We start from the raw sequence: 24,762 nt of genomic DNA, 5'->3' as shown, positions 1-24,762 counted from the left end.
TTTTTTTTTTACATAAGGTATTTTATAACTTTTTTTTACATGTTTTCTTTAGGCAAAATAAAAAAAAAACCAATGTGTTAGGTCAGATACCGTATTAGGTACTATAATGGATTAAATGGGTATCTGACACTGTGCTGGGTTCAATAATATGGCAGTGAATAAGAGTCCTTTAGGCCGGGCACGGTGGCTCAAGCCTGTAATCCCAGCACTTTGGGAGGCCGAGACGGGTGGATCATGAGGTCAGGAGATCGAGACCATCCTAGCTAACACGGTGAAACCCCGTCTCTACTAAAAAATACAAAAAACACTAGCCGGGTGAGGTGGCGGGCGCCTGTAGTCCCAGCTACTCGGGAGGCTGAGGCAGGAGAATGGCGTGGACCCGGGAGGCCGAGCTTGCAGTGAGCTGAGATCCGGCCACTGCACTCCTGCCTGGGAGACAGAGGGAGACTCCGTCTCAAAAAAAAAAAAAAAAAAAAGAGTCCTTTAAAGATTTAGTTTCCTCCCAACATTTTATTAGTTATCTAATTCAGACTTCTGAAATAAACTTCAAAGTAATAAGAGCTAAGATTCTTGTTGTTGTCTGAAAATTAATTTCTGACTCGAATATTTAACTAGCTTCTATCAATCAGGTATGTAAAATAGTGCCAACAGAGATACTACAAAAATACTGGTCACCATCATAACATCCATTATACTCTTCTGCACCAAAAATCCATGTAATGCAGTATTATCATAATAGAGAAAACTCAACATTTTTGTAAACTGAGAAAGTTTATGTTTACTATAAAATAGTCGTTCTCAAATTCTTGACATCAGAAAATTTTTGTATACATGTATTACTTTTAAAGTTCAAGATCCTCAATCATCTTCAATGGAGAATCTACGCAAACAGGCTTTAAAGAAGCCAAACAGAGCTATTCAAAGTTAGAAGAGAGCGTTTATGTTACACACTCTAGATCTCATAGCACACAGCATAAACCTTTAGAATACTGTAGGCAAGGTTGGCTAGTTATAATTGTTCACTACTGGCTGATGCAAGGGAACTAACATACCTTCCCTGAAAGCAATTCTATTCATGTCCCAGTATTGTAGATATTGACAACTGTTCCCTAGAACTAAGCCAACATCTAGTTCCCCACAAATTTCACCTACTGGCCCAAGTTCTGTCTTTCAGCTGCACACAGAGTATACCTAATTCCTCTGCCAGTCAGACCTTCCATTTGAATTCTTTTTCCTAGGCTGAATATCCTAGTTCCCTTGGCCATTTTAAAACAAGTTTTGGCCACCAATTTCTCGAAGCCTTTAGGATCCTCATGGAACCCAGGATTTTTCCTTTTATCATTAAAAGCTTGAGAATCCAGTAACTTGAACTAAAATTTTAGTCCATCTGATAATGAAATTAAGGATAACTGACTTACAACATTTCTTAGGAGATTAATGATCAGCACTGGTAAAGGAGGCACTACAGCCTAATGGTTAAGCACACCAACTCAAGCCACACTGCCTGGACTACTCACTAGCTGTGTTTTCTCTGATAACTTCCTTAACCTCTCTAAGCTTTGGTTTCCCTGACTGAAAGATGTGGATAATACATACAGTCATGCATTGCTTAACTATGGGAATCGATTCTAAGAATGTGTCATTAGGTGACTTCATCATTATGTGACTATTACAGAGTTCTTCTCAAAATTCTGTACTTACTAGTTTTGTACTTACACAAACCTAGATGGTATAGCCTACTACACTCCTAGGCTACATGGTATAGCTTATTGCTCCTAGTGTACAACATGTTCCTATACTGAATACTGTAAGCAGCTATAACACAATGGTAAATATCTGTGTATCTAAACATATGGGATCATCATATATGCAGTCCATCATTGACTGAAATGTTGTGTAGTACATGACTGTATACCTACTTCATAATGTGAAAAAAGAAATAATCGATGTAAAGTACCTGGCACTTATGTGCCTGGCTAATGAGTAGAACAGTCAGTAAATGTAAGCTATTCCTATTGCTATTATTTCACTAGTTGACTAACAGATAGTGGGGAAACCCAAAACTCCAGTAGAATAACTGAACAAATTATAACTAGTGTATTTATGTTTTAAAGTAGCCATAACTCCTTTTTTTTTTTTTTTTTTGAGATGGAATCTAGCTCTGTTGCCCAGGATGGAGTGTAGTTGCGTAATCTCAGCTCACTGCAACCTCTGCCTTCTGGGTTCAAGTGATTCTCCCACCTCAGCCTCCTGAGTAGCTGGGACTACACGCGTGTGCCACCATACCAGATAATTTTTGTGTTTTTAGTAGAGATGGGATTTCACAACGTTGGTCAGGCTGATTTTAAACCCTTGACCTTAAGTGATCCTCCAGCCTTGACCTCCCAAAGTGCTGGGATTACGGTCGTGAGCCACTGCGCCTGGTCCATGACTGCTTTTAGTATTCATATTCAAAACAAAGAACAAAATTAACGGGCAAACTGATCGTTCATCTGGTTGTATTGCCAGGATACTCTGTGGTGAAAACTTCACCTGAAACATCAGTTTCACCGAGGAGGGCTCATTCAGATAAAAAGTTGTACTCCTCAGAAAAGAAAAAGAAGAAATGGATACGACATACTCTGCAAATATCTGTCCTAAAAGCTCAGTAAGAGCTTTCAGAAGAAATAAAAGGGCAACCCATTAAATGTGGTACTTTAAGGCCTTAAAATCCATGATGCAATGTCCATCTTTTCCAGCTCAGATGGAGCTAGCTTTGAACACAACATTGTGTGTAAAACATAAGATTCCGATAAAGGAGACGTGATCCAATTTGCAATTCTAGGTGAAAGATGTTCAAGTCTCAGGTTGCCTGATAATAGTCACAAAATATTAGACAAAGAAAACACAAAAGAATTAATGATAGCTCATCTGAGGTTTAAAGACTGGCAGGGTCAAGAGCAAGAAAAAAAAAAAAACCCCTCAGGATTTCTGGAGGTTATGAAGACTGGTGGGGTGTGTAAATGCCAGGCAGCAAAAGAAAAAGGTATCTTTTCTCTTGTAGAACTCCATTCCTACATATAAGAAAGGTATTAGAAATTCACCAGCTTCCCTTTCCCTCAGCACTTCTCTCAATTTCCTGTATCCAGTTATTACAGAGACTATGAATGTAGTGAGCTTCTGTTATTAAATTTCATAGACTTTATCATTACACATCCTAATACATTGAGGTGAAAATCCTGTTTAGATACAAAAATGGTACTCTAAATTCAGAGCATTTGCTAAAATTAATGTATGCAATATTAAGGTGATCCACAGGCTAGATTTTACTTATAAATTTTTATCCAGAAAAAATTAAGAACCTGTACCTTGAATATCACTCTGAAGTTTTCCATAGTGAATCTGCACTTCTGCTTTAACTGAAACATCTGAATCCTCCTTCCTCTCTGAAATGGCTTACTTAGGTCAAAAAAGAGTTTTTTCCTTCATGAAAGAAAAGTGCCTTTCCCCCCTGAATCTACTCTCCTTTTCTTGCTCCTCCCAGAATAAACATATAATTATATTATGTCTATACAAGTTGGAAAAATGAAAAGTGTAGAAGAAGCTAATTTGCCAGCTAAGGCATCCACACCGATGATGAACAGACCCTAAATAAAGGCATTCAGCAGCTATCAAGTGAGGTATAATGAAAACCACTACAAAGGTAACAGAAATGGGTCACACAAATATCTTCAAGGGGACTACCTGGAGAGGTTATCTTTACTTTTGTCATATGAAGAGAAGAAAAAATATTTATGTATCTTTACTTCCACAATCAATAACATCTTTCTGAAATGCTGGAGCTAGGTTAGCAACACGGAAACAGGCATGGAGGCTCTAAAAACTCAGGCCTTAAATCCCAAAAATCACATAAAAACTTTGTTGTACGTAGACATGTTTCTAGACACAAGGTTCAATTAACTATTCTGAAACAACAGAAAATTTTTAATGTTGGCCATTTATTTTTTACATTAACACTGCTGAGGAGTACTTTAAACCTAGATTAGAATTGGCCATATAAATAGGTAAGTATAATAAAAAGTCTCAGTGCCATTTAATAATGTATATAACCCAATGAAATGACAACTATTACCATCTGAAAAATGTAAACTCTTTCAGGGAGAAGTTAAGATTCAAGGTGTATACACTGAAATCAACAGAACACTGTTGAAAGACATTTTAAAAGATGTAAATAAATGAAAACACCTACATGTTCATGAATCAGAAGACAATGCTGTTAAGATGGCAACACTCCACTAATGGATCTACAGATTCAATGTAATGGCTACCAAACTGTCAGCTGCCTTTTTTTTTTTTTTTTTTTTTTTTGAGATAGGGTCTCACTCTATCGCCCAGGCTGGAGTACAGTGGCACGATCTCTGTTCACTGCAGTCTCCACCTCCAGGGTTCAAGCAATTCTCCCACCTCAGCTTCCCAAGTAGCTAGGACTAAAGGTGTGCACCGCCATGCCCAGCTAATTTTTGTACTTTTTGGTAGACAGGATTTCATCATGTTGGTCAGGCTGGGCAGCTGTCTTTTTAAAAAAATTAACAACTGACTCTAAAATTCATATGGAAATGCAAGAGACCAGGAATACCCAAAATAATACTGAAAAACAAAAAAAAATTCAGGGACTCATATTTCTAAGTTTCAAAACAGCACAAAGCTATAGTAATCAAGACAATACGGTACTGGCATAAGGTTAGGCATATAGGATCAATGGAACAGAATTGAGAGTCCAGGAATTAATTCTTACAGTCAGAGTAAATTGATTTTTGACAAGGGCGTTGAAACAATTCAAGTGGAAAGAACAGTTTTTTCAACAAATGATGCTGGCACAACTGGATATTCACATGCAAAGGAATGAATTTAGAACCCTACTTCACACCAAATACAAAAATTAACGCAATTAAAGCTATACAGCTCTTAGAAGAAAAAAAAGAAGTAAATCTTCGTTAGCTTGAATTAGGCATTGGCTTTTTAGATCACCAAAAGTACAAATGGCAAAAGAAACAATTGATAAATTGATTTCATCAAAATTAAAAGCTTTGTGCTCCAAACAACACCATCAAGAAAGTAAAAAAACCTGAAGAATTGGAGAAAATATTTGCAAATCATATACAAGGAACTTTAATTCAGAATATATAAAGAACTCTCACAATTCAGTAATAAGACAACCTAATTTAAAAGTGAATAAATGACTTGGCCAGGTGCAGTGGCTCACACCTGTAATCCCAGCACTTTGGGAGACTGAGGCAGGTGGATTACTTGAGGTCACGAGTTTGAGACTAGCGTGGCCAACATGGTGAAACCCTGTCTCTACTAAAAATACAAAAATTAGCCAGGCGTGGTGGCATGTGCCTCTAATCCCAGCTACTCGGGAGATGGAGGCAGGAGAATTGCTTGGACCCATGAGGTGGAGGTTGCAGTGAGCCGAAATCAGCGCTCTAGCCTAGGCAACAGAGTGAGACTATCTCAAAAAAAAAAAAAGTAAAATAAAAAAATTTTTTTAAAGTGAATAAATGATTTCAATAGATATTTCATCAGAGAAGATACACAAATGAACTACAAATACAAGCAAAGACACCCAGCATCATGAGTCACTAGAGAAATGAAATCAAAACTACAATGAGAAGCTACTTCATACTTGCACTAGGATGGCTAAAATAAAAAAGACAGTAAGTGTTGATAAGGATGTGGAGCATTTGGGACTCACACATTGAAGGTGGAAATGTAAAATGCTGCAGCTACTTTGGAAAACAGTTTGGCTGTTCATCAAAAAGTTAAACAGAGTTACCACATAACCCACCAATTCCACTCTTAGGTATAAACACAGAACTGGAAATATGAAAACATTCACAGTGGCATTATTCAGAATAGTAAAAAAGTAAGAACACCACAAATGTCCATCAGTTGATGAATGGATAAACAAAATGTAGTATATTCATACAACAGATTATATGACATTAATGAAATGAAGTACTGACATGCTATAATATAGATGACTTTGAAAACATGCTTAATGGAAGAAGACAGTCAAAAATAAAGCATTTTGTATCATTCTATTTATATAAGATGTTCCAAACAGACAAATCCAGAGACAGGAAGTAGATTAACGCCTGCCAAAAGAAGGGGAAAAAGGGAGTTAACTGCTGATTTCTAACGCAGTCTTTAGAGGAAGTTTTTTGCAGGGAAGGCGAGGTGATGAAAGTGTTCTCAAAACAGTGATGATGGTTTACAACTCTATGAATACACTAAAATCCACTGAATTGTACACTTTAAAAGGGTGAATTTTACAGTATAGAAATTATGCCTTAAAGCTGTTATAAAAACAAAACAAAGTTTCAAGGCTAAAAGAATTTGCTAAGAGCACACAAACAGTTGGACTCCGAATTGTTACAAGGAGGAAATAAGAGGATTATTAAGTCTTAGTCACTACTGTAACATTACCAAAAATTTTGATAATCACAGTTACTTACAAGCTCACACAGCAAAAAGCATTGCAGTAAGTCTGTTCTTTAGAATGTATCAGTATGTTATAACCATATTAAAAGCAGAAGTTGTATTATGATGACCAAAGTAATCTACCACTTAAGGAAAAAACAAGGATCATTTAAAGATACACTTTTCTAAGGTTGATTCAAAGAACTAAAATGACTCATACTACCCTGGATATGCCACTTTTCTCCCTGACTTCACTCACTGAAACTAACTAGGGGGAAAACAAAATTAGAGACAAGTATTCTACAAGGGTAACAATTATTCTAATTTAGGAGTTCATACAATTGAGCTAATAGACAACAAAATCAAATACTCAAATCTTCCAAAATTATAGACAGTTTGCTAATGCAAACCAGAAATACTAGAGAGCTCATCCTAAGAAGTTACCACTCTAGTAACTAAAAAATGAAAACTTGAGAGAACACATACTGGCTTTGTGCATGTGTCACATTTTACCTTGTGGCACGATTCAGAATAATGTGGTCAATGATTTGTAAAAGTGTGACACACTCATTTTACTCATTACTGATCAAAAGGACCAGAGACTAAACTTTTGTAATGGTCAACAGATGCCATTCACTGAATATTCAGTATATTTAAGGCATAGTTTTAAAACTTTCATACATGCTGTATCACTTCATTTAATCCTTAACAAAAATCTGAAGGGTAGGAATTACCATCCATCTTACAGACAGGAAACAGAGGCACTTACATTTTGGTCTGACTAGGAAGCTACTAAAAAATGCCATTGCTCCCTTCCAAAGAAAAAAGATTAAACCCAATTTTTAAATTTCATTAAAGGCCTAAAAAAATGGTTAGACTTCACTAGAATGGCCTATTTTCTCTGACAGTCAAACGGATATGAAAATGTTGGTTACAGACAGGTTAGTCTCTGGGTAATAAAAATGTAGGGTTAACACTCGGCTACTACTACATAACCTCGTCATTAATTGATAGCATACAAGAGGGTGGATAACTGGTTTATTTTCCTTTTAACTGTCACTTTTAATTCTTACCAAACTCCTTCCCAAGAAAGATACTGGAAAACTGGAAATGTCAAAAGAGAAAAAGAATGTAGCGTTTACACTTAAAATCGCACGTTTTTCAGAAGAGAAGGGCTGTATAGCCTAGAGTTGTGCAGTATTATTCAAGATTATGAAAGAGTAATGTTTAAAAAGTTTTATAGAAGCACAGAAAAATAAAACCAACAGGAATACTTACTTCCCCCTCCATGAATGCTTTGTTGTGTAGAAACATGCCAGATCCTTATTTTCCCTAATTATGTTCATTTTGTGCTCAAACCTGGAAGATAAAAATATGAGGGCACTTAATACATGTTATATATCTTTAACCTTCCCAAGATTCCCATAAGAAAGGTAGTATGATCTGTTACTTTCACAGCCTGCCATATATCCTTTACAAGACCATCAGGTTTTGTTTATTTTTGAGACAGTCTCGCTCTGCTGCCCAGGCTGCAGTGCAGTGGCGCAATCTTGGCTCACTGCAAGCTCCGCCTCCCGGGTTCACGCCATTCTCCCACCTCAGCCTCCCCAGTAGCTGGGACTACAGGCGCACGCCACCACGCCCCACTAATTTTTTGTATTTTGAATGCAGTCTCACACTGTCGCACAGGCTGGAGTGCAGTGGCACAATCTCGGCTCACTGCAAGCTCCGCGTCCCAGGTTCACGCCATTCTCCCGCCTCGGCCTCCCGAGTAGCTGGGACTACTGGCGCCCACCACCACCACCACGCCCAGCTAATTTTTTGTTTTTTTTAGTAGGGACGGGGTTTCACCGTAGCCAGGATGGTCTTGATCTCCTGACCTCGTGAACCACCCACCTCGGCCTCCCAAAGTGCTGGGATTACAGGCGTGAGCCACCGCGTCCAGCCAAGACCATAAGGTTTTTAAAGACAAGGACTGGTGTATGCAACTCTTTATCATAACCTTTAGCACCACATTGTGATTGTCCAACTCTCTCCCACACTGGACTGCGTTTCTTGAGGACCAGAAACGACCCCTACCAACATCCCCAGTGTATAGAATTTTTAAAATGTCAAACAAATAAAGCTTTAAATCTGACATTGCCAAATAATGCCACGGCACACAATGGACACCTAAACACATTTTCCAAGTGTCAAACCAATTCCAAAAGGTTTTTGGTGAGCTACTAAGTGCTGGCCATTTTGCTGACACTACCACTTCAAAGGGTACCTGCTATAAATAAGGCAATTTAAAAATAATTTTCTCGCGGGCACAGTGGCTCATGCCTGTAATCCCAGCCATTCTGAGGCTGAGGTGGGAGGATCGCTTGAGACCAGGAGTTTGACACCAGCCTAGACAACATAGTGAGGCCTTATCTCTCAAAAAATAACAGTTCAGGGCATGGTAGCATGTGCCTACACTCCTAGCTCCTTTTCAGAAGAGAAGGGCTGAATAGCACGATTGAATAGTGTGGTATTATCTGAGGCCGAGGTAGGAGGATCACTTAAACTCAGGAGTGTGAGACTACACTGAGCTATGGTTTTGCCACTGTACTCCAGCCTGAGTGACAGAGTGAGATTCTGTCTCTAAAAATAAAACAATTTTCTCATTATAAAAGTAATACATGTCCATAGTAAGAAATCTAAATGTTCAGAAAGCAAATCATTTGTTCTTGCATCTGAAGATACAATTTTAGCCTTCCTTTTTATATTTAGAAAAATCCTTTTTTTAAACAAGATTGCCATTTGTACTGCTTAACTTGTTTTCAAAGAATGTTAACCTTTCCCCATATAATTATTCTATAAGAAAATGATTTTTAAGGCTATATGGTATTCCATTTTATGAATACTCCAGAACAGTGCTACTCAAAGCATAGCTGCGAATGGTTTGTTTCCAAGCCACATCAAGTACAGAAATTGAGAATAAGTGTTTAGAAACTTATACGGCGGTTTGATTAACGGACTCCTCTGGTTGAACAGGATATAGAACAGATCAAGACTGTTCAATCTGCGTGATGACTCACCAGTGGAATCAGCCTCCTAACAGTCACATGCAAAGAGACCACATTATGTACAATATTCATTGACTATAACCCAGCACATAAAATCCAGAATCCATTTATTTCACTTAAAAAAAGTAAACTTAGCTAATTTTACAGGATAAATCGTTAGAACTGGCTGCTAAAGACTGATAGATTTTGAAAATACTATATCACTTACTTCATTGTGAATAAAAGTTAAATATGGTTATTTCTTCTCTGACTTAGCTATCTCTCCCTTGTCTTGCTAGTTCAAAACGCACTCTAAAAATATTGTAGAGACCGGGAGTGGTGGCTCACGCCTGTAATCCCAGCATTTTGGGAGGCCGAGGTGGATCACCTGAGGTTAGGAGTTCGAGACCAACCTGGCCAACATGGTGAAACCCCATCTCTATGAAAAATACAGAAAAACAGCCAGGCGTGGTGACAGATGCCTGTAATCCCAGCTACCTGGGAGGCTGAGGCAGGAGAATCACGGAACCCGGGAGGTGGAGATTGCAGTGAGCCGAGATTGCACCACTGCACTCCAGAGTGGATGACAAAGCAAGACTCTGTCTCTAAACAAACAAACAAACAAACAAAAATTGTAGAAAATACACGAAAGTGCTAATAATACAAACTCAGTAGTTGGAATTGTTTATTTAAGCTTGCTTTGTACCTTTTTATACTGTGAATACTAAGTCAGCAAGTATTTTTTATATGATTAGAAAAAACTTTTCAGGCAAAAACATTTTTATAACGGCTTCAGACATAATTCACATACCATAAATTCACTTTTATTAAAAGTGTACAATTTGGTGATTTTTAGTACATGTAGAGTTCTGCAACTATCACCACTATTTTCTGGAACACTTTCATCACCCGAATAAGAAACTGTTAGCAGTCACTCCCCATTATACCTCAACCTCAGCACCTAGCAGCCACTAATCTCCTTTGTCACTGTGGGTTTACCTATGCTAGTCCATACTACCAAATAATATTCTGGTGTATGGATACACCTATTTTATGCATTCATCAATTGACTGACACAGGTGTTGTTTCTACCTTTTGGCTATTATGAATAATACAACTATGAACAAGCATATACAAGTTTTTGTGTGAACATACATATTCATTTCTCTTAGGTATATACCTGAGTGGTAAAAACATTTTTTTAAAGATACCCTTATTTTGAAATTGCTTTCTTCATTCGTCCTACTTGTTTTTGTATTACCAATTAGCGAAAGCCTTTGTACTCTACATAGAACACTCATCCCCTGGATATTTATATGGCTTATACCTCTTTCTCCTTCAAATCTATGTTCAAATGTCACCTTTCCAATGACGCTGACGCTAACCATCTTGTTTTAAATTGTAATCACCCTCCTCCTCACTCTACACTTCTATTCCCTCTTACTCCTGTTTTTCCCCCATAGCACTTTTCACATTCGAATGTGCAATTTATTATTCACCTAATTCTATTGGAATATCCAGAGAGAGATAGTTTTGTCTGTTCAGCTCATTATTGTTTCTACAGAGGCCACAAGAGTGCCTGATACAAAACAGGTGCTCAAAAATCAGTATTTGAGTGAGGAATAAAATTGAGCAAATACATGGGCAATTCTGGTATCTACCTCAAATTTGATGCTGTAACAGGGACTCCCAAATAGGGTTTTGTCAAATCTTCTGGAAAGGCATCAGCAATTCATGCTTTGAAAAATAACAAAAGGAAACACAGGTAACACCAAGTTTAAAGAAGCTTTTATTGTTACCACAAAGAAGAAATTTCTTACAGTCAACTAACATCTTCCTACTAGTGAGTACAGGGACAGCTAAATATAGTCCTGACAGCTGATGTGGTGTTTTGTTTGTCTGTTTCTGGATTTCATACCTGGGATGACAAAGGCATCCAACTAAGATTCATTAAACCCAGTAAGCATTATCCCTGCCTTCTGAATCTTTTGCAGTAAATGATATTGCTGAAAAGAAACTTGGGCAGTATTTCAGAAGACTCACCAAAAAGGGGAGATAGACAGACAGATAGATAGATAGGTATACAGATATTTTTCCCCTATATATTATAACTGAAGAGTGGAACAATGGAAGAGAAAGGCAGATAGAAAAGGTAAAAGGCTGACACTGAAGAATGGTGTTTGTATTCCTAGTCTGTAACTTAAGATATTGGAATAACTGACTCTGTACCAAGGGCCTATCTCGGGAAAACTGAGAAACAAGAAAATGTGTTGAGTGGAGACTGGTTGATAAAATTTAGGATCTAAAAGTTAAAATGAAAGGCAGAGAAAAATAAAGATTTTTAAATGACAACCATAAAAAACAAAGGTCATGACCCAGAAGGAATAAAGATCCCTAATAAACCCATAGGGGGGAAAAAGAACAAAATCATCTCACAATAACAAAAGAAATGTAAGAACTTTTAAATAAAAAATTTTAAATAATTTTTTTTAAAAAACGCCTAAAGAATGACCTCATAGGTATCACTGATTTGGAGGTATGTAACTCCAACAGACCTTTTGGGAGATGAATTAAGCAACTTTACATCAAGAAGGCTTTTGAAGGTCTATAAACCGGGAGGTGATAAAAGCACCAGACTCCAGAGAGTCCTTAGATTGGGATAGATAAAAGGAGCGTGAGAAGATATAACACATTAAGATAAATGTAAACTACCAACGACCTGGACTATTAGAATAAATATTGTATTCCTGATGCAGATTAGAATGCTGACAGAAAACTAGTGTAGGAGGAAAGTAGTAGTACTTCAATTCTCTGGAAGTTCCTATCATCAGTACAAGTTCCTGTGTCCAATATTTGCACACCTAATTTTCTGTCTCTAATATTTAAGAAAGCAACAAGTGATGTTTTACTCTGCATCCCATAAAAGGCTAGTAAAATGGGCTCTTTATGGAAGAAAATTGCTCCTCTATTTGAAAAGCTTGCCTTCAACTATGTTATATTTAAGTAGGGGTATATCTGAGAGGTAAGGGAGGGAAGAGATACCCCACTAAGTAGCCAAGTCAACCCCAGAAATAGTGGAATAATTCAATGCTATATTACCGTCTGCCTAACCTCAAAATGGAGATCAGGATAATGCTTTTCCATTTTAAAACTCCATTAAAGACTGCCTTTAATAAAGTTGGGGAGGCAAGGTGACTCTTATCTGAAAATTTATGACATGTCCTGAAATTAGTAAACAACTTGTGTTGAATACTCATCACGTTAGTCATCAGGCTATGCATTCACCATGCATTTATTTCCTTTTGTCCCCGTAACAACACTGCAGTACAGGTATGACTCTCATTTTATTGACAAGAAAACTGATACATAAATTATATCACTTTTCTAATGTAACACAGCTAGTAAGCAATTGGGCCAGACTTTGGACCAACCTGCTTAGTTTCCATACCCTAGGTTCTTAATCTAAACTTTAATACCTTCCCTCAATTAAAAAAAAAAAAAAATTCACCCTGACCATTTAATTACAGATGTATCATTTGACAGCAAACCCCTGGAATAATTCAGAACTAGTTTCAGTTATTATCTTCATCTGGACAGATGACTGGACACTCGTTAGAAATAACTTTGAAATCTACAATTTTAAGCAGTAAAACAAATTATCATATTCAACATAGGACAAAAGAAACAAAAAAGTCTCCAAAGCTGAAATATTCTATCATCTATAAATAAACTTTCAAAGTATTTCCATCTTTGTATAAGCTTAAAAAACATTTTTTGGCTGGGTGTGGTAGCTCACGCCTGTAATCCTGACACTTTGGGGGGCCGAGGTGGGCAGATTATAAGGTCAGGAGTTCGAGACCAGCCTGGCTAACATGGTGAAACCCACCTCTACTAAAAATACAAAAATTAGCCAGGCATGGTGGAGAACACCTGTAATCCCAGCTACTTGGGAGGCTGAGGCAGAATTGTTTGAATCCAGGAGGCAGAGGTTGCAGTGAGCCGAGATGGCGCCATTGCATTCCAGCTGGGCTGACAGAGCAGGACTTCGTCTGGGGGGGGTGGGGACATTTTTTAACAAAGTGTTCAAAACAAACATACAATGACAAAAATTTGCTACCAATATATGATCTCAGGATACTCTTTAAAGAGAGTTCAATTATTCTAATCAACATCGAGCTTTTAAAATAACCAGATTGGCCAGGCACTGGTGGCTCATGCCTGTAATCCTGCACTTTGGGAGGCCACGGTGGGAGGATCACTTGAGTCCAGGAGTTTGAGACCAGCCTGGGCAACATGGCAAGGCCCCCATCTCTATTTAAATATACATTTTATATGAACAAAAAGATAACCAGATAAATGAGATCTGAGGCTGAGATCTATCTTCCAGCAGTGTAATATTAGCCCATCCACATTTCCAGGTAAATCTATTTTACATTCTCAGTAAAATCTTAACTACTCTTTGATAAAGTCATTTCATCCAATGAATGGCAAGTGGTCTGGAAATTGCATTAACCCCTTTAGACCATGAAGATACTTTTAGACACACAGAAAACTCACTAATGAGGGTAATGGCAATGCATAAAGATCAGAAATACGTACCAACTATGTATCATTCAAAGTGAGAGGTAGAATAATTTCAAGATAATGACTGGCAAATGAGTGAAGACAAGTCTAGAGGTCCTCCAAGTACAGCAGTCAAGTATCACTCAATCTGGGAAGACCCTGGAATACCTCCCTAGGGCACTGATTACAGAGCTGCCATTCTACATGCTATACTTTAACGAGGGACTGGCACAACAAGCTACATGAACATTCCATTAAAGTGATTTTAATAATCTATTACCAAGGTAAGGCTGGAGAATTTTTATAATTGCCATTTACTGGCTGTATAACTTTGAACAAAAGTCTCTGAACTTATCTGATTTATAGTACATCTATAAAATAGGAATAATAACTGTCCCGAAGGGCTATGATGAGGACTAAATGAGATAACCCAAAAAAAGAAGTTATTTTGAGTATTTCTATTATATCTTATTTTCAAGAACTTACCAGCTCTTGTACCTAATACGGCATTTTGGGGGGAAATTCTAGTAAATAACTCGATTTTCTCTCAATCTTTTAATTTCCATCCTTCTAGTATGCAATATATATCACCTAGAATTTCCACCTTCAAAAGTACAGTGTTCTATTGATTTAATCAGCATTCAGTTTTACTTAACCATTCGAAATTAACAATATGTATTTCTTAATGATGTACATGAGGGTGGCATTTATTATTGTTACTGTCATTATTTATTGCTACAAGTTATGTTTCCCATAAAATGTTTTTAAAAAGAAAAAAATATTGTTGGGTGCAGTGGCTCACGCCTGTAGTCCCAGCACTTTGGCAGGCCAATGCAGGCAGATCGCTTGAGTCTCGGAGTTCAAGACCAGCCTAGGCAACGTGGCAAAACCCTGTCTCCACTAAAAATACAAAAAATTAGCTGGGTGTCATGGCACACGCCTGTAGTCCCACTTAGGGGGCTGCACTCCAAACTGGGTAACAGGGTGAGACCTTGTCTCAAAAAAAAAAAAAAAAAACCATATATATATACACACACACACACACACACACACACACACACACACACACACATACACACACACACGTATATATGTATAAAGACCAAGATAATCAGGATAGATGAAATTTTTAAAAATCATCTTGTCAACTATAACGCAACACTTAAGCTTCTCTTTATTTCAACTTTACTCCTACAAAATACTATTACAAGTCAATCTTATTTACTACATTTTTAATATTCCCCACTTAGGTATTTGAAATTTCAATTGTTAGAACTGTTTCCTTACATGTATCCAACCTAGTATTTTTAAATTTATGTTTGATGGCTATATATTAACTATGGCTTGAGAAACTTTCAAGAAAAAAGAAGTCATAAATTTAATCTCCAGTCAATATTTCCTCTGTACATTTAATAAGCTCTAAAAGTGATTCAAAAAAATCATCACTTACAGGCAAAAACTTTTAAGCAACCATTAATTTCCAATATTTATGATGAAAAAAATCTGTAGAATTTCTAGTATCAGAAGCTGAAGTATCAAGCAAGTAATATCAGTTAAGTCATGTATAAGCACATGCTATAAACAACCATAAACTGTCCAACTAAAAAATGTAAACAGTTAAATAGGATCTTGAATGTGATTTTGGTAGCAGCTGTATCATTAGCATTTGCCATTCTGCCAGTTGTTTAGAGACTATTCGAAATAGCAAGAATTTATCTGCTTAAACTAACGTCACTTAAATTTCATCTCCTTCATTCCTGCAATTGTGTTCCATGTTTCAAGTTCTCAAAGACCCATAATTCTTTCTGATGAGGAAAAATCAAATTTACATGCCTTTTGTAATTAAATTACATTGAAAGCATCTCCAATTTTTGCAAGTCAGCTTCACTTGTTTTCATGCTCTATCCTAATATTATACCACCAAAGAAACGTCTGTTTGTTTTTTTTACAGAACTGTCCTATGGGTTAAAAAGTCAAATTCAGGGCAACACAGGCACTTTGGCTAGACTTACCTCTCTCAATGAGTACTACTGTGTCATGCTTTCGAACAACACAATATTCTTGCATCCTCTAATGTATTACTGGCAGTAATACTGGCAAACCATTTAAGATCATTTATGGTTAAAATGAGAATGATCTTTTAGAAGATACATAATTTTGACAGAAAACCACAGGGTTTGGGAGTCCAGTGAGCAGAAGCCTACATCAAATTGACACTAAGAACAAAAGCAGGATGAAGGGACTCAACACTACAGACGCTCAAGCAGATTATGGTCAAGCTATAAGCAAAAGAATTTACACACAGCAAAATTAAGTATATACACATGGCTTGTGTTAAGCAAAAACGCAAACGGAACACTCATTTAACTAGGGATGAATGAATACACTTAGAAAAAATACACTAGTGAAAGAAGGAATTGGCATTAATCAAGGCTAGTCACCTGTTTAAAGCATGTATTTAGCATGATCAACTGGAAGTAATTTTTACATAAATATGACAACTTGCAGAGAACAGGTAAGCTATCAGTTTTCCCATTTTGAGTCTGAAAATGCAAGAACAGAACTTACTTTCATCATTAGCTCTGCCCTCAAGTAATTAATTAAAAATGTGAATTGTCTTGAAGTGCATAAAAAATAAGACGGATTGAGGGAAAGATGGACACATCTATGATAAAGCAAGTACAGTAAAATGTTAACGTAAAAACCTTGGAGGTGGGCATGTGGGTATCTAATGCAAAGTTCTTTCAACCCGGCTGTAGGTGAAAATGTTTACAATATGTTGGGTGAAAATTGTGGAGTTTGCCTTTTGTGATCAAACTCTCCTACAATAGAAACAATGCTACATTCCAAAACCACACTTAAAATGTAGTAGACATTCACATCATAGGAACTAATTTATGAACGTAATGCTTCCTACAGCTATATCTTACCAAAAAGGGAGGGGTAGTAAGGAGAACCATGGAAAGACTAACCCTTTGAAAAAATAACCAATGAGTGTAATAACTAATCAGAGAGTACTTTATATTGGCTTCTTGAGGATCTAGTTTTGTTTGTAACTGGATTCAAAATCTGAGTAAATCATAGCACTAGATTAGTTTGGTTTCAAACAAATGGCAAAAAATATAAATGGCTAACAGAATGTTAATTTTTACTCACATTAAATAGCTACCACTAAACTGTTTAGATAGAACGTGCTGTATATGGGGGAAACTGCCATACGAACTTTAACCCTTTTTAAATTTTAGCTTCATTTTAACATGTGACTCAAGTACAGGTAAAAGCATTTTCTTCTAAATGAACAACAAATCAATATGCGTAATATGTATGATACCAACAGGAATCTTAAACCATAAATCTATCACAAATTAAGATTTTTAGCAGCTACCATCTTAGCCTTCCTTAACTTACTGAAGAACCCGATACCTCCAAAATTAGATGTTGTTAAAGAATAAGAAAACCAGTGGTGATATCAAATTTCATCTGATAATCGTATCTTCAAATAATTGCCCAGATATTTTAAAGTGAAGTGTTTGCACTGTCTGCCACATCAAAATCAACTTTTAACTAGTTTCACTACCATTAGATAGCTGAAATAATCGGAGATCTCCCCCATTCTTTTTAAAAACTTGGTTCCTTTCAATTACAAACTGGGTATATATTCATGAAATACAAGACAAGAAAAATTCAAAAGCAACCCTTAAATCTGAAGAAACACTTAATGGGAGGAGGGAACAAGCATACATACCATAGCAGTTAATTCTGTTACCCTCTTCTACTCAACAACATAAATTAAGTATTGAAAAAGAGACTTACCTCTTCTATTTCTATCCCACGTATGCTCATTTCACCTGAGAGGAATAATTTGTATTTCTGACAAAACAGAACTTTATCTGTTGTTTAAAAAAAAGTCAAATGTTCTGTGAAAGATGTATTACTATGACCCTTCCCTTTCCAAAGCTTAAAAATGCCTTACAATACTCACCTGAAAGCTTTTTTCCAGAAACATGTTCACTTAAGCAATGCTTTGAAATCATTGCTATTGATCATTTACCTATTTTTAGTTTATACACATTATTGTAACTTTCTAGACCTAATTTCTATTTCGTTTTATCTTTGAAGCATAACCTGGCTTATGCAAGAACAAAGTATACTATTTCTATAAGCTCTTCAGCTTATCAACAGGCATTTAATAATCATGCTCTACTACGGTAAACAGGCCCTAAAATGGGCAAAATAAATTTTTAGCGGTCATATTTTCACTTGTTGCTGTTTTTCCTATCATTACATTAGATGCATAATGCGGGACTGAATTTCCTAAGCTTTTAACAAATACAACTTGAAGACAGTTTTACAGAAAGCATCCTGAAAACCCAAACACTGTTCTCTTTATACTATTAAAAGACCAAAGTTTAATTTGCAACATTTTCCCCTTCACTCAATACAAAATAGCAATAACATACATTTCTAGCTCAGTTCTGAAATATCCCTATTACTCCTACCTCTTCTGTAGTGCTTTACAGTTTACAGAACACTACCAAATGATCTTAAAAAAGCAAAGTTTCACTTTTAAAATTAAGCCCATTAGCTCTAAGGTTTTGGGGGAAAATGGCTTATCTGCTCTAAGATTTGATAAACGTTCAAAATACATTATGTAGCTTGACTAGAAGTTTGAGGAGAGAAACCCCACAGCCTTAGATGATTAAGGAATACAGTAAAAGTCAGAACACCACATGTAAGCATTTAAATGTATTATAGAATACATGAAACATTAGAGAACATCTCCTCCATTCATAACCTTATCAATCCTTCCATTAAGTTGTAGCAACTAGAGCTGGCAAAAATCAAAGCATCGAAACAATTTTTTAAGGGACAGGGTATTCCTTTGTCACCCAGGCTGAAGTGCAGCAGCACAATCATAGCTCCCTGTAATTTCGAACTCCTGGGTTCAAGCAATCCTCCAGCCTCAGCCTCCGGAGCACGCGTCACCAAACCCAGCTAGTTATTTTTTGATGAGACGGGGTTCCTCAGGCTAGGTTTGAACTCCTGGCCTCAAGTGATCCTCCCACCTCAGCCTTCCAAGTGCTGGGATTACAGGTGTGATTATTGTGCACCCAGCTAAAATAATTACTTTGGATTGCTTTAGGGGTTTCATTTTCTATCTGATAATCAAAATATCAAACTCTTACTAATCAATTGCAAAGAGATATCACCACTGGGCATGTGCTAAATATGTGAATAGGCAGTGTTCTTCTAAGGGCAACTTGAGTGCTTAAACTGTAAAATTCCCCTGACTTTAAAGCTCACTCTTCTTCACAAGTAGTCCATAAAAGTACAAGTAAAACTCACATACGCAGACTGTTGAATAAAGAGCATCTGAAAAGAATTACTAGCAAGTTATATGGTTTTATTGACTGAACCACACCTAAATGCACCTTTGCACAGGTAACTAACTTAAATTAGCAAAGATGATCATAACCATATTGGCTTAAGCTATTTCTTACAAAGAAATCTAACTCATTACTCACAAAGGAGTTCCTATGATTAAGAATCACTGCACATAACAAGAAGTGTTATAAGTTGGCATGTGCTGAGCATGTGAACACTGCTGAAACAGAAAAAATATGTTGAAAACCACTGATTAAATTTTGAACTAAAGTAGTGGTTGGGGTAGGATGCCATCCCATCTGAGGCACTATGACTGGAGCACTACTAGCATTTAGTGGATGAGACTAGATACTCGACATATATTACAGTCCCAAAGATAAGTACTGTCTGCACCATAAGACTTTCAAGTGTCCAAGTGAGCCAGGTGTGGTAGTACACACCTGTAATCCCAGCACTCTGAGAGGCTGAGGTGGGAGGACTGCTTGAGCTCAGGAGTTCAAGAGCAGCCTGGACAACAGTGAGACCTCGTCTCTACTAAAAATTTTTTTAAAAAATTAGCTGGGCATGGCGTGCCTATGGTTCGAGATACTAAGGAGGGCTAAGGTGGGAGGATCGCTTGAGCCCAGGAGATTGAGGCTACAGTGAGCTATGATCGTGTCACTGCGCTCCAGCCTGGGCAACAGAATGAGGTCTCAAAAAAGAAAAAAAAAAAAAAAGAAAGAAAAGAAAGTCCAAAAGTCCAAATGGTTAGTCATGTAGGCAAAAACCTATTTATAATGAATGAATCCCAGAATCTAATTCTCTTTTATATATAACTCACCAAGTACATTTTGCAGGGTTTAATATACAGAGATTTTTCCAGGAATGTAACTACAATGTAATTAAGAGATTATACTTTATTAACCCTGTTCTTTTCTGACAATGCTAATAATCCCAATTGTGGTATCTGAGTCACCAATGTGACAAATCTGTAGCCATCAACATTTCTGTCAAAACTCAAAATGGACCGGGCATGGTAGCTCACGCTTGTAATCCCAGCACTTTGGGAGGCCTGGGCAGGCAGATCACTTGAGGTCAGGAGTTCAAGACCAGCCTGGCAACATAGTGAAACCCTGTCTCTACCAAAAATACACACATAAAGAAAACACCCAAAAAAACCATCCGGGTGTGGTGGCGAGCACCTGTAGTCCCAGCTACTCAGGCTGAGGCAGGAGAATCGCTTGAACCCAGGAGACAGAGGTTGCAGTGAGCCGAGATGGTGCCACCGCACTTCAGCCTGGGTGACAGAGTGAGATTGTCTCAAAAAAAAAAAAAAAAACATCTCAAAATGATTCCACGTAAAGGTACAAGCCTCTGACATGTCCTTTGTGTATTTTGGTATAATCATACTCAACTATTTACATACTGAAATGCATATAGTCAATTCTGCTATAATGCTTTTCTGATCATGTGAATTTAACAGGATTGGTGTATTACTGAACAATTTGAGCATGATGCAAATTTCCCATTTGCTTATAGTGATTCTTGTCCCAACACTAAGTGAATGCAGAAAATTGTACCCAACTGAACTGAGCCATGTAGGAATTCACAAAATACACACACACACACTTCAGGTGGTCAATGAACCACATACATTCACACATATATTACTAATTTTCCACTCCATCTTATAACTTTTTTCCTTCTACTACTTCACAGTAATTCACAAACTGCAACTCCATCCAATGCTCACTGCCTCAAGCAAACTTTTTCAAGGCAAAATGCCGTAATTATTATAGTATTTAACTTTTACAAAACAGTACTCTTGTTTTTAAGATCCTATCTTTTTAAAAAACGTATCACGACTGTTCTTGGGAGTTTTTGCTTTTTCATGGGTCTCATAATTTTTAGTTAAAAGCTGAACATGTTGTGTAGGAGAGATTGAGGTAATTGTTATGACTGGAAATGAGCATGCCTGCTCTTTGTGAAGCCTTTGGTGAAGGGTTTGTGTTAATCTGGTTAGGAGTTGGACTTAGTTTATGATCTCTTATTGCCATAGTTATCCTCAGTGTATTACAGACTTCACGTATCTGCAGAACAGTTTGTGTCTCTGGTGGGCGACGGTTACTAGAGCAATGCCTGTTTGATTCTCTGTGTTGTGCCTCTTTGCATAATCTTGTTTCTTTCCTAGTAGTATTTTGTGGTTACTAGTTATTGAAAGCTTCTTAGCTTGGTGGCAGGGGGTGGGGGTTGGGGGATACAGTCTGATGTTCTGATTAAAGTTCAGGCTAAGTCAAACACTGTGTTCCTGAATCTCAAGAGGGTAGCATTCTTGGTTCTGCTGACCACCCCCAGCTGCAGTTTTGGGCTCAGGGCCCCTCCAGGCATAAGATTCTCTCCCACTTCTCATCTACACCCTGAATGTTCACCAATGGGGCCAACAGAGATGCCCTTCTCCTCACAGATTAAAGCTTTTTTTCACAGAAGATGCAGAGAGGGGAAGAATCACAGCAGTTTCTTGACCCTCTTAAAAAGTTCCGTTGCTCTTCCCCTCCCTCTCAAACTGCACGACAGACACACCCAGGGTTCTTTCCAATCTTTTCTAGTAGACCCACGGAGGTTTGTGGATAAGTTTGCAAGATTATGCATTCAAGCCTTCATCATGCTTTTTGTCCAGTTGTGTCTGAAGAAGACAAATAGAAATTGACATCTACTCTCTGTAAGCACTGTCTCTCAAATTTTCAGCCAGTGGTTTTGCTCTGTGGACTCAGCTCTTTAATAGATTTCAATAAAGTCATGAATTTGTAGTGTAGGTCTTTTTTTGTTACAGAAGTGAGAGCAAAGCTTTTTTTTTTGGTCTCAGGGCCAAAGCCAGAGGTGGTTACACTACTTATAAACTAAAGGTAGCAAAGAAGGTGTTACTAATTATTTTGTATAAAAAGGGAGACTTTATTGGGTCTAATAAAGTTGAGAAACACTGACTCAAGGAACTCTTTCAAAATATTAATAACTCCCCTTTACTACCAAACATTACAGTGAACATTTAGGCCAAAACCTATTTGTAGCAACCAAATTTGTGCTGCAGTTTATCTGCACAGTCTTGTTTCAATTTACTAATTCAAAGTACTTCAATCAGAAGCAGGGGAAAGGTATGTGTAGCAGAAACCTCAAATTCACCTGTGTAAATAGAACTGGTGGAGGAATGAGGCCAAATTAGTTAAAACACATCTTTTCAATTTCAACCCTAATTCAGTAACTATTGAGAACCAGACTCCACTATCAACATTTTAACAAATTTAATAAAGCCAGTATTGTTACAGTCCACCTGGGCAAGGCAACCATCTTCTATTTATTTGTGGATAAAATTAAATTACTCCAAAAAATTCATTTATTGATGCTATTTTATTTTTTAGCTTAAGTATTTTGTTTACAACTAAGCAATGTTAACAATATATGACATTAATATATTTTAGGCTATTTATTACTACCGCTTTAGAAAAAGAGAAATAGTCATTGCCTCTCAGTGGAATACAAACGCTGAATTTTCCATGAACTGAACTCTAGCTTTAAGGTTCTTTACATTCTTATTTCTTAATAATCCTCTGACTCCTCTTTTCCTCCCTTAATATGTTCTACTTCCTGTTTTCAAACAAGGAGTATAATGTAATAATTTCTACATAAGGACGTGTGTTGCCTGAATGCATTGTGATATTAATAGCACAAGCCAAGTTTGAGATATAGTAGCTTAAAAAGCGTTTCACATTACACAAAATGTGAACAAGGTTCTACGTTATATGATAAATAAGTCAATACAGCACTTTCCAAAAAACAAAGAATTGTGTTCAGGATACCGAATTTCTGACAAGTGGTTTCTATAAATTTTTTAAAGGCAAATTCTGTTTCATACTCCCATAAACTCAGAGTACTGGTAATATATTACAAAACCTGACTAGTGTGAGTAATTTTCCCCGCAGGCAGTACTTTCAAACCTAGAAACATATCAAGTCCATAAACTAAGAAAATATAGTAAGAAAGAATTACTGGGGGCAGGTCCTGAACTTCTACTTTTTCCCTGAGACACTATATTACAAAAGGCTCAACATAACTGTACACTATAAAGCCCTCCATAAAGAACGCAACAGCATCCTTTTTGAGGGAAACCAGAATAAAGCAAAAGGGAAAAGCAGAGGGAAAATGAGAAATAATTACTTTGGGAGACCACCGCCACATTAGGGTGAAATCTTTACTTTCCCCCCCCCCTCTAAGCAACGGACACAGGAAACAATCTCAAGACAAAAGTGGTTAACGGAACACTCTACCAACGGAGAAAATTTAAGGGAAGGGACTCTTAAGCATAGTTAAGTATCAAATAAGCGATGAACAGCCACTTCACTGAGCGTCTAAGTCCTACTTCACCCACTCCAAAGGCCACATTCAAGGTAAAATCACAGCAGCGGAGGAAAGGCCACGTGAATAAGCTGCCTGGCAGGAAGGAAAAGGCTTGGGGGAGAAAATGATTTTGGAAAAAGTACTGGAGAAGAGACGACACGGATGCTCATTTCCTAACAAAACGAAACAAAGCAAAGAAAGTCAGTCTGCAGGGATTGTGCGGAAGGAGGGTCGCTGACCCAAGGAAACAAGAGTTGCCGGCATCCAGCAGAAAGGGTGCTCAGTCTAGGAGACGGGAAGGGAATCCCGAGGGCGGGGCCCACAAGGGAATGAAGAGCGTGTGGGGTAAGGATTTGTTAAGGCGAGTGGGGGAGCGTACTAGGTAAAAAAACAAGAAAACCAGGCAAAAAGAGGGGTGGGGCTGGACAGGGCAGCGCCCTAAGCTAATGTCACTCAAAGCCGTGGGGGGGGTCCAACGGAAGGAACCAGACCAGCAGCCTGGGGGAAGGGTAAGCTGTTAGCAGCTGCAGGCTGCGGCAGCCAAGACCACCCGGTTTTCCCTGCCCTGAGCCCCACAGAGTCCCCACGGCGTGGGGAGGGAGTAAAGCAGAGCCCCCGAGTCCAGTGTCCGGAGTTGGCTTTACCTTCGCGGGAGGCTGGAGAGGCTCCAGCCCTAGCTCCTCCCGCCGCCGGCTCAGCTTCCAGAGTGGGATGAGGCGCCCTCCGGCCTCCTCACCCTCACCACTTCCCCTTTCCCCCGCCGGGGCCCTGTAGCTCCGCTGCCGCGGGTTCCTGGTGCCGCCGCGGCGCTGCCTCCCCGCCCCCTCCGCCTCCTCCCTCTGCCTCTCAGAGTTTCACTCTGGAGGCCGCCATCTTCGCTCAGGCTTTGAGCGACCGCGCTCTAATACGCCTGCGTCGCCACCGCCCAGGCTGTCACGAGACCCAGCCAGCTGAT

The 24,762-nt window shown here is 38.0% G+C and overlaps 1 protein-coding gene across 1 annotated transcript in view; it reads right to left on the bottom strand.

Moving 5' to 3' along the window:
- DNAJC13 (DnaJ (Hsp40) homolog, subfamily C, member 13) overlaps positions 1-24,552 on the bottom strand; it is a 120,673-nt gene extending 96,121 nt beyond the window's left edge. The window contains exons 1-2 of the mRNA XM_011977983.1: positions 24,452-24,552; positions 7,741-7,821 (exon numbers count right to left, since the gene is read on the bottom strand). Coding sequence (XP_011833373.1) covers positions 7,741-7,808 — 68 coding nt within the window. The 5' untranslated portion in view covers positions 7,809-7,821; positions 24,452-24,552. The remainder of the gene's footprint in view (positions 1-7,740; positions 7,822-24,451) is intronic.
- Between the last annotated feature and the right edge of the window lie 210 nt (positions 24,553-24,762).

Source organism: Mandrillus leucophaeus, unplaced genomic scaffold, assembly GCF_000951045.1.
Source record: "Mandrillus leucophaeus isolate KB7577 unplaced genomic scaffold, Mleu.le_1.0 Scaffold186, whole genome shotgun sequence".
In the NCBI taxonomy this organism is placed as follows: Eukaryota; Metazoa; Chordata; class Mammalia; order Primates; family Cercopithecidae; genus Mandrillus; species Mandrillus leucophaeus.
The sequence above is the reverse complement of the archived record's forward strand: the minus strand, read 5'-3'. Positions and strand labels throughout refer to the sequence as shown.